The sequence below is a fragment of the Galeopterus variegatus genome, unplaced genomic scaffold, assembly GCF_000696425.1.
Source record: "Galeopterus variegatus unplaced genomic scaffold, G_variegatus-3.0.2 Scaffold12315, whole genome shotgun sequence".
Classification (NCBI taxonomy): Eukaryota; Metazoa; Chordata; class Mammalia; order Dermoptera; family Cynocephalidae; genus Galeopterus; species Galeopterus variegatus.
Genome location: NW_007738426.1, coordinates 33927 through 44254, shown reverse-complemented (window position 1 = coordinate 44254; position 10328 = coordinate 33927). Strand labels below are relative to the sequence as shown.

The following is a 10328-nucleotide window of genomic DNA, read 5'->3' as shown; positions in this document are numbered from 1 at the left end:
GGGAAAAGGAAAAAAAAAAAAAAAAAAAAAAAAAAAAAAAAAAAAAAAACTTGTGGAAAAATATAATTGAAAGATAGTATGAATTTTTCTTTCTTTCTTTTTTTTTTTTGATAGATGGCCAGTAAAGGGACCCAAACCCTTGACCTTGGTGTTTTAACGCTGCGCTCTAACCAACTGACCTAATTGGCCAGCCCACTGTGAATTTTTCCGTGAACTTTTCTCTATATCTTGTTGGACTTAGTATGGGCAAGTCATTGTAGCCATTCTATCTCCATGTGGGATGGGTGCATGTGTCTGGGAGGCTTGGCATTGGGGAAGCTGACCTTCACCTATTTTGGGCTTGGATCTTGACTGGCAAAGGCCACAGGAGGTTATTAGGGCACGCTGCAGGACTTAAAACCAGTTCAGATGGAAGGGGTCAGTATGGTCATTTTCAAAGGTAGAACTGCCATACTTCCCCAGCCTTACTTTCCTTTCCTAGAATTTCCTTATAGAGTCATCTTCCTCTTACTGCCCTTCTAGTCCCTCAGGAAGTAGTCATTTATCCTCCTCTGAAGGATCACAATTCAGGACTCTGAGGGGCAGCTCGTCTATCATTCCATCTTTATGCCTGGTCCCAATTGTAGCTGCCCTAGCCTAAGGGAACCATCTTGGCCTTGGATGAAGGCGTGGGTCCTTCCCTCCTGCTTACCCTGCTTTGTGTCAGGCTTTGGAAGCTGGAGTGACTCCCTGTCCCTTCACTCTGCCAAGTCACAGCAAGTTAGCAGGGGGCAGGACCATAGCCCTGATTTTTGTCTATTCTTTGCAAACTGTAAAGCAATTTATATGCGATAGTTGCCTTAAATCCCTTTTCCCAGTCACCTTCAAGTTCCCTAGGACCAAACTGTAGATTATTAAGAAGGGGAAGAGAGTTTAGGATGGAGAGTGAGAGTGACAAGAAGATTTACTAAAGGTGTATCCAGGTGGAGCTAAGCTATGCCAGTAATTCTCAACCCTGGCTGCACATGAGAATTATCTGAGAGGTTTTTAAAAAGACCCATGCCATAGCCTGACCCCCACCCAATTGAATCAGGATCTTAGGTGATTCCAATGTGCAGCCAGGGTTGGGTGCCCCTGAACTAGACCATACATAAGATTTATGGTGGTTGGGTGGTAGGAGACTTATGGCTGAAGGACTCATCGAGTCTTCCCTTCCAGGCCCTGGGGGAGATGGTAGTGATTGTGGAGATGCCTGCTGCTGTGAAGGGAGGACCCTGTTGTTTTCCTCGCACTTTTTATTAGCTTTTGATCTTTGGCAAATCAAATCAGTGAACCTTTCTGGGCTTCATGTTCCCCAACTATAACATCAGGGGTTGAACTGGATATCCCCCAGAGCCTTTTCAGCTCTGTGCTTCCTTGACCTTTCAAGGTCAGTTCGGTTTCTCAAGTCTTTGTTGGTCCCTGGAAGAGGCAGGCTTTTCTGTGGCTGTTAGTGTGTTTTGATTTGCAAGGTAAATACTGCCCAGAGGAGTTGAGGTGTCAGGGTCAGAAGGACTGGAACCAGGCTGGATTCTGGAGATTGCTGCCCAGCCCTCGAACCTTGGAACCCAGTCAAGGCTTCTTTCTGCATCTTGCCTTTCCTGAAGGGAGATCCGGTCCTTAAGAGAGCTTTTTTTTTCTGCAGGTGGCAGCCACAGCAGCCTCAGGGACCTCAGCAAATATGGCCTCCTTCCCAGACTCGGATAATAGTTGGGTGCTTGCCGGCTCAGAGGTAGGAAGAGTGGGTTTGGGATGCACATGGAAGGGGGATCTCTGCAGGGCTGGGCTGCTTTCTGGCATTGGGGAAGTATTCCTGCTTTCTGTTAGAGGAACTCCAACGGTAGGGAGAAGATCAGGCCTCAGGAGTCAGGACTTGGACCATACCTTGAAGGAAGGGTACCAGTTGGGTAAGCTGAGAGAAGTAGGGAGGGAATGCTGGTGGGGAGACCAGCACGAGCAAAGGTCCTGAGGTGACAGTGTGAAAGCCATGTTGGGGGAGACTGTCGGATGAGGTGGAGACATGGCTCAGAGCCAGTGCTGGAGTGAGGTTGGGGGTAGAGTCTGGGAACCCCTGGAAGAGACCTGAGGGGCCTGGCTGAGGCATTCAGGCCTCATCCTGATGGAAAATCAGTTAAGGGCTTTGAGTTGGAGGATGTCAGGACAATCTGCCTTGGGCAGAGGGTGAAGCCACTGTGGGCTGTGTGGGAACAGGGAGAGAGAGTTTTGAAGTTTCTGCAGCAATCCAGGTAGCAGTTGGTGGGGCAGGAACCCAGGGGACTCTTGAGCTCCTGAAGCCATTAAGAAGAGAGGAGGGGGCGGCAGGATAGGGGACTTTAATGGCTGAAGAGGGGATGGTGAGAATTTGTCAAAGGGATCTTGGAAAGTTCCAATCCCCAGTGATTTGGTATAATAGAACCTCCAGGAGGAGAGAAGGTAAGGAGCTCAGTTTAGACATGTTGAGTTTGAGGTGCCCTTGAAGAGTCCAGTTGGAAGTGAAGAATTGACCTCAGGCATGACACTGGAACAGGTCACATGGACTGAGACTGGCTGGCAGAGGGGGAGGCGAGTTGGAGAAAGATGGGCACCATCCTCTCAATCAGAGCCCTGGCTTTCTGTTGGGGTACCTTTATTGATAGTTGGGGGACCTTGGACAAGCCATCTCATCTCTCTGTCCTGCCCTCTAAAACAGGAGTCATGATTCTTGCCTTTTAGGGGTGTCCATGAGAAAAAAAATGATTTGAAAATTGCAAAGAAACATACTAAGATCAAGAATCATTATTGGAGTGATCGCAGAAGCCATGGATGGGGTGGCAGGGAGTGGGCTTGCCGAGGGGGAGTCTGTAGGGGAAGGGGAGGCTGAGGCTGTGTGGCAGGGCTGGATGACCAGACCAAGAGCACCTTGGGAGATAGACAGACTGTTTGTGGCAAGGGGGAGTTGGGCTTCTGTGAGCAGCTGCTGGGAGACAGGTGTGTGGGGAGAGCATGTCAGGGTCCAGTAGGAAAGGGCAGAGCAGCTTGGGTTATATGAGTGGTTGGCCAGTTGTGAGGGCAGCTGCTGGCATACTCCTGGGAAACAGAACTTGGGCACGAGGGGACTTTGTTCTCTTGCCATCCTCCTACTCCCCAGCCAATAACTGGGTTGTTCATCTGTGGAGAGGGCAGTACTGATGATCTTGGGGGGAGGGAGACCTATGCTCTTGCCAGCTTCCCCTGAGGGGACGCCATTTGTATAGTGGTCCAGTGCCTCGGTCCAGTGGTGCTTCTTTAACAGAAGTCTGCCTCCTCATAGCAGTAAGTGAGTTTAGGGAATGTCCATCACTTTGTGCTGAGCTGAGACCCATTTTTGTATCAGCTCACTACTGGGTGTGTCATTTGTTGAGATGTGGATTGGAACCCCTGAGAGGTGTTGCTGGCCTAAGGACCCCACAGAGCACCATGCCCCTGGTTTTGTCCTGCTGTCCTTCCTCTGGAGCAGCCCTTCTGCCCACACCCCTTTCCCCAGAGCCTGCCTGTGGAGACCCTGGGCCCAGAAGCCAGGATGGACCCAGAATCTGAGGGAGTCCCCCAGGCCCTTTGGAGCCCCTCCAAGGCAGATGGTGGAGAATTAGCTGGGACCTTGGATGAAGAAGGTAATGGGCCCCTGCTGAGAGTGGGGGTGTAGCTATTCTACATATTCTGGAGTTTCCAAGTTTCCTCAGGGGAAGGGAGGCTGGTTAGTTTTATTTGCCTCATTAATATGAGTTTACAAATTCCTTCCCTCATTCCATCCTGGCTTTCTCCTGTCCTTTCCAATCTGGGAGGGGCCTGTGGAAGCCAGAGGGTTGTGTAGGAAGTTCAGTTGAGGGCAGTGGTTTTTCCTGGGCCTTTTCTCCCACCACAGGGACTGTCCTCCAGATTGAAAGTCCCCAGTCTTGTCCCGTTCCACCGGAGGAGACTGAGGCCAAGGTGAGGGACTTCAATGGGGAAAGGGAGGGAAGCAGGAGAGGGCCAGGAGCCTCTCACAGCCATGTCTGCATCAGGGCATCCTGGAAGGTGATGGTTGTGATATGGAGCCCCTTGGCCCAGGAGACACAGTGGTCCAGGGAGACTTGCAGGAGACCCCTGTAGTGACAGGCCTGGGACCGGACACACAGGACCTGGAAGACCAGAACTCTCCACAGAGCCTTCTCTCAGCCCCTAAAGCAGGTGAGACTGCTTCTCCTTGTCCCCTTCTAGAAGGTATGGGAGAGGGAGCAGCCATCACTACTGAACACATGCTGCAGTCCTGGGACTTAGCAGCTTGGTGCCCTCCTTCCTCACCACCAACCCTGAAGATACCGAGGCTCAGACAGGTTAAGTGACTTAGGCAAGGTCACACTGCTGGTAAGTGGCAGGACCCGCGTCTGGCTGACTCTTTCTTCTCTGCCATAGGTCTTCCTCCTTTCTTGCTTCTAGAATTCAACCCTCATTTCCAGAGTCCCTTCCTTGTGCTGGCTCTGGGCCTGGGAGGAGGGAAGGTGGGTGGCTCATGGCCAATGTAAGAGGCAGACCACACAGAGCCAAGGTGCAAATCAGACCCATGAGGGATGCAGAAAGGAGGTATGATTAAGTTGCTCCTGAAGGAAAGGGAGTAGCTCAGTCAGGGGACAGGTGGAGGGCAAGGGAGAGGCAGGGACAACTGGAGGTAACATTTGAGTGGAGCCTTGAGCACAGAGTAGGATTTTGGTAGGTAGGGCAGGAGAAGGAGAACATTCCAGGCAGAGGCTACAACATCGGCAAAGGGATGAGAACCACCTGTCCCATGCTAAGCAGGCTTCATCTGAGGCTTGTGGCAGAGGAGCATAGGAGTCTATCTCTGTTCAAGAGAGACAGACCTGAACTAAGGCAGGTACAGTGGGGGTTGTGAGCAGGGATGGACTGTTGAGATGTTCAAGTGTAGAACTGTCAAGTTGTCTGGGTGTGAGGTGAGGAGGGAGGGCTTAGGTTAGCTAGATGGCAGCAGTGGTGCCTTTCCCTGAGTTGGGGGAACACCAAAAAAGAGTCAGTTTGGAGGTCAGTGTGTTGAATGTTTGGTCCCCGAGGGACATCTGGAGGGGAGTGGCCAGTAAGCAGTCAGCATGCTGGCCTGCAGCTCTAGGGAGACCAGGTCAGGAGCTGCAGATTAGTGACACCTGTGCTGTAGGGGAAAGTCAGTGGTGTGGGTGAGATAGTTGTGACATAGTGAGGAGAGCAGAGAACCAGAAATTGTGCCAGGGAGGAAGAACCAGGGAGGGAGACTGAGGAGTGGCCAAGGTTCGGAGAGGACCCAGGAGGGTGGTAATAGCTGCAGGAGCTTGATGCCAGGCACACATTGGAGGAAGGAGGCTGCTTTTAGGATGGAAGTAGTTCTGGTAGTTTGTAGATTGAAAGGATTGGTCTCCTGCCTCCAGACTGGGCAGGGCCTGTCATCAATACCCAGGCAGAAGTGGGCAGGGTGTCCATGTTCCCCTCTTGGTGCCTTCCTCTACTTCCCCTCTCTCCCATTGTCCCTTCTCTCCAGTCACCCTGTCCCCATCCCTTCCCGTAGCTTGGATCAGGGCAGAGGACCATTGCTCCAGCAGTGGGGATGACACCGACATGGACATGGAGGGTCTGCGGAGACGGCGGGGCCGGGAGCCCAGCCTGCCTCAGCCTGAGGCACCCCGGAAGGTGGAGGACCAGGCTGGGGGAGAGTGCATGTGTAGGGAGCTGGGCATCTCCCTCAACATGTGCCTCGTCGGGGCCCTGGTTCTGCTGGGCCTGGGCATCCTTCTCTGCTCCGGTGAGTTGTACCTCCCCTGCTGGGGCCTGAGCCTCTACCCTGGCCCTGCCCTCCTGCCATGTTTTCACCTTACATCACCCCACCCCTCCCCTGAGGGCCTCACTGGATTCCTCTGTCTCCATCCTCAGGTGGCCTCTCAGACTCTGAGACTGGTGAGTGGGGAGGGTCCCTGGACTATGCTTATCTGTCATGGCGGTAGGGGGGTTCCTCTCAGTTAGGAGTAAGGGTTGCATATTTACTTCTCAGTTGTGGGCCTCATCAGCTGTTCAGGGTGACCCTTGGCCCGTTACCTCTCTGGACCTCTCAGCCATTGGACAGGTCCAGGACTGGAGGGGTGACTGTGGGGGTCTGAGGGTGGGTGGGTTGGGGGATGAGAGGGCTCTCTGTGCCTTGGGGTCAGTTTCAGGACTTCACTTTCCCACAGGGCCCATAGAGGAAGGGGAACTGCAGGTCTTACCGGACACTGGATCAGATGCTGAGTTGCTGGATGCTGTGGGGGATGGGCAGGTGTGTGTGAATGTCTCCATAGGTGTGTGGGGTTTGGTAGGGGAGAGCCTGGGCTGCCTGGGCTGTTGGGCAGCATGGGGTAACTGGCTTCTCTGCCCTTAGAATGGTCTAAGGCAGCAGCTGCAGGCCTCAGTGTCCCCTGACAGTGTTCCCAGCCTGCAGAACATGGGCCTTCTGCTGGACAAGCTGGCCAAGGAGAACCAGGACGTCAGGCTGCTGCAGGCCCAGCTGCAGGTAGGAATAGGCAGGAGGAGGCGGACTAGGCTAGTCCATCCTGGACCAGCTGTTAGTCCTAGTGTCTGCCCCAAAAAGGAGTTTCCCATATTCACCTGCACACCTTAACCCTCTCCCTTTCCTTCTGTAGTCAGGGCATCTTCCTTGTTCTCTACTTATGTCCTTCATGCTAAGGTGTAGGCCAGGGCTGGCATATCTGTTTCACATGGCATGTTACCTCTGACTGGTATGGTCTGCATGGAGCATTGTGTGGAGGACGATTTGAAGAACAAGCCCAGGCTTATGCCAAGGGCTGCAATCAATTAACAATTTCTGTTCTGGGTAGGGGAGGAGGAAATAGGGCCATGAGAGCCACATATTGGCTCTCCTTAGGTGAATCTAAGAAGTGTGTGTTTACATAAGGATATAGAAACCGAGGCCCGAGATGGAATTTGGGATTCCCAGAGTCTGGTCCAAGATGGGGATGGGGAGGAAGATGACAGCCAAATCTTCTGGGTGTCCAAAGCCAAAGAAGGGGCTTGGGCCACCTGCCACTGTAATGGAATGGAATTGGGGTCCTCATCCTGACAAGAACTCCTTGTGGTTTCCTCCGTCCCTAACCACATTCCAGGCCCAGAAGGAAGAGCTTCAGAGCCTGATGCACCAGCCCAAAGGGCTAGAGGAGGAGAATGCCCGGCTCCGGGGGGCCCTGCAGCAGGGTGAGGCCTCCCAGCGGGCCCTGGAGTCAGAGCTGCAGCAGCTGCGGGCCCGGCTCCAGGGACAGGAGGCCAACTGTGTCCAGGGCACAGATGGGGTGTGCCTCAACTGGGGCAGAGGCCTGCAGGGTGGCAAGACCCCCAAGGAGCAAGGTTCCAAGGGGCCAGAGCTAGACCCTGGCTTCCTAGAGCAGAAGGAGCAGCTGGAGGCTGAGGTCCAGGCATTAAGGCAAGAGTTAGAGAGGCAGCGGCAGCTGCTGTGGTCTGTACAACAGGACCTGGAGAGGAGCTTGCGGGATGCCACCCGAGGGGACCCGGCTCATGCTGGCCTGGCTGAGCTGGGCCACAGACTGGCCCAGAAGCTACAGAGCCTGGAGAACCGGGGCCAGAACCGTGGGATCCCTGCCAATGCCTCAGAGGCCTGGCATCAGAAGCCCCGCTTCCAGTATTCCAGGGAGTGGAGTGGAAAGGAAAAGTGGCAGGATGGGCACAGGGACCGGAAGGCTGACCATTGGAAGCATAAGAAGGAGGACTCTGACTTGGAAAGGAAGAAGAGCCATAGGGGTGAGGAGGACAGGGAGCTGGCAGGGAGGTGGAAGGAGGGCAAGCCAAGGGGAGAAGAGTGGGGCAGCAAGAAGGATGGCAAGCGAAAGGGCCCCAAGGAGCCCCCAGGGAAAAGTGGGAGCCCCCACTCCGGAGAAAGGCAGAGGCATCCTCGGCAGAGGGAAGGGGCTAAAGACAATCATGATCCCCTGCCACCCTGGGCAGAGCTGTTGAGGCACAAGTATCGGGCACCCCAGGGCTGCTCAGGTGTGGACGAGTGTGCCCGGCAGGAGGGCCTGACCTTCTTTGGCATGGAGTTAGCCCCAGTGCGGCAACAGGAGCTGGCCTCTCTGCTGAGAACATACCTGGCGCGGCTGCCCTGGGCTGGGCGGTTGACCAAGGAGCTACCTCTCTCACCTGCTTACTTTGGTGAGGATGGCATCTTCCGTCACGACCGCCTCTGCTTCCGGGACTTTGTGGATGCCTTGGAAGACAGCCTGGAGGAGGTGGCTGTGAGAGAGACAGGTGATGATGATGAAGTGGATGACTTTGAGGACTTCATCTTCAGCCACTTCTTTGGAGATAAAGCACTGAAGAGGTGGGAAGCTGTAGGAGAGTTGGGTCTCGGGGGTACAGGGGCAGCTGGGAGGGATGTGAGGCAAGGGCCCTGAGTGGTCAGCTGGAGGTCTTATCTCCACTTTTGGTCCCCAGCTGTCTTCCCTTTGAGAAGACATCCGGATACACTTCCTGTCTTCCCTTGAGGGCAGGAAGCTGCCTCTGCTCCCCTAGACTGGTCCTGAGGAGTCCCCTTTTGGGCTAGGGAAACTTTTTCCTCCCGTGTTGTCCTGCCCTGCCTGTACCTACAAAGCCCAGGGCATAAGAAAGATCCCCACTTTCCTGTCCCCCCACCTGGAGCCTTTATCTTCCCGTGTGCTTAGTGGCGGCTGCCTGAATCAGCTGTGTTAGGAGGAACAGGGTCCTCTCCTCAGGGAGCCCCTTCTCATCACATGGTGTTATCTCCTAAGGGCCTCTTCCTCCCCCTACTCCATGTCTCCCCACAGGTCAGGGAAGAAGGACAAACACTTGCGGATCCCCAGCATTGTGGGACCCAGGGAGGAGCACAGCCGCCACCACCACCGCGGCTGAGGCCCTGCGCCATCAGGGAATCGCCTTGGCCTGGGCCCAGTCCAAGATCCAGGCCTTAATGTAATCCTGGAGGCTGGTCCCAGACCGTTAAACTGGCATCTCCCTGACTTGTTTGGTGTCCTTGGATATTCTCCACAGAGGACAGCCAAATCACCCAGCCCTGCACTGATGCCACTTTTGCTAGAAAGGGCCTTAGCTGGACCTGCCTTGCAGTCTGTACAAATGTATGCACGTGCTCAGGGCCCTGGGACGTGGCCCTTGGCAGACTGATTGTGTTGTGCCAATGTGAAGAGGGGGATGGGAGAGCAGCCTGTTTTTTACGGGGAGGAAGGGATAGCATTCTGATACTGAAGCCAGAGAGCTTTCATCCTCTCTTGTGGGTGTATGCCCCCAGAGTGGGCCCCTTGGCTCTGTGTGCTAACTGGGCACCTCTTGGGATTAGACTAGACTTGCTGGCTGGAGGCCCAGCATGAGGACTTTCCCTAGGGTTTTATTAGATTTGGAAGCAGCTGTCCCCAGGGGGTAAAGTCCCCTTTTTATCCTTGCTTCTCACATGGCCTCACCTCCCTGTGTGAATTGTAGACTCATATCCCCCCAAAATGCTGGAGCCATGACATTGGTTGGGGGCCCTGTCACCTGGGATGGTTTCTCACAGGGGACACCCCACACTTACCACCTGTGTGGAGGGGTGCCAACCTTGGCACTGGTACTCTCCCCCTTCTCCCATATGCCCTTTTCCCCTTGCCTTGCCCTCCCAACAAATCCTATGCCCTCTGGGCTGGAACTTCCGTATTTTGCTCACAACTGCCTTAGCTGCACCCCTGGGAGATACAGAAAAATGAGTGTGGGTTTTGGAGTCTGAGCCTTGGGCTCAAATCCAGGCTGAGTTAATCTCTGGGATCCTTGGTTTTCATATTCTCAAAAAAAGGGATTGAAGGGCTGGGGAAGAGATTAAATAAAGCAATGTAAGCAAGATGCCTGTTCTATTTTTGGCACTCAAAAGTTATTGCCTTCTTTAGAGCAGGGTGTGGAGGAGGGAAGAGAGAACCCTGACCCCACCCAGGCTTCTGGGGTTGGGGAGGTGAGGGAGCCACTAGGTGGCACTCTGGCTCCACATTTGCTCCAGGCTTTGCCCCCGTCCCCACTCCCCCAACTGCACACTGCCCCCAAATCTTAGATCCCACTGCACTGACTTCGGGGTCTGCTCCACTGGCTAGCTCTCCCAAGAAGACCTAGACTTCCCTTGGCTACTCTTTAGGAAGTCCTTCCTGAGATCTAACCTCAGTCCCTTTGGCAGCACACTGGGTTTTTTGACAACCCGGGGAATCCAGCAAGGGCAGGAGGCAGAATAATGTGATGTGACTGCTCAGGCCAGGTCGGAGGAGTGTTATCACGTAAGGAGGGGA

At 54.1% G+C, this 10328-nt stretch overlaps 1 protein-coding gene across 1 annotated transcript; it reads left to right on the top strand.

Annotated features, from left to right (window-relative positions):
* Positions 1-1683: 1683 nt before the first annotated feature.
* On the top strand, positions 1684-9897 carry LOC103611052 (pre-B-cell leukemia transcription factor-interacting protein 1-like). Its single transcript, XM_008595086.1, has 10 exons — positions 1684-1750; positions 3521-3647; positions 3899-3963; positions 4038-4203; positions 5564-5797; positions 5926-5949; positions 6222-6304; positions 6407-6538; positions 7149-8374; positions 8838-9897. Exons 1-10 carry the CDS (start codon positions 1700-1702, stop codon positions 8920-8922), a joined length of 2193 nt encoding a protein of 730 aa, XP_008593308.1. The 5' UTR covers positions 1684-1699; the 3' UTR covers positions 8923-9897.
* Positions 9898-10328: the final 431 nt, after the last annotated feature.

Bases quoted from the DNA above. Each gene is read 5' to 3' on its own strand.
- LOC103611052 (XM_008595086.1), top strand. From the start codon at position 1,700: ATGGCCTCCTTCCCAGACTCGGATAATAGTTGGGTGCTTGCCGGCTCA. The intron at 4,204-5,563 runs GTGAGACTGCTT...CCCTTCCCGTAG, and splicing joins TCTCTCAGCCCCTAAAGCAG to CTTGGATCAGGGCAGAGGAC. The intron at 5,950-6,221 runs GTGAGTGGGGAG...ACTTTCCCACAG, and splicing joins CCTCTCAGACTCTGAGACTG to GGCCCATAGAGGAAGGGGAA.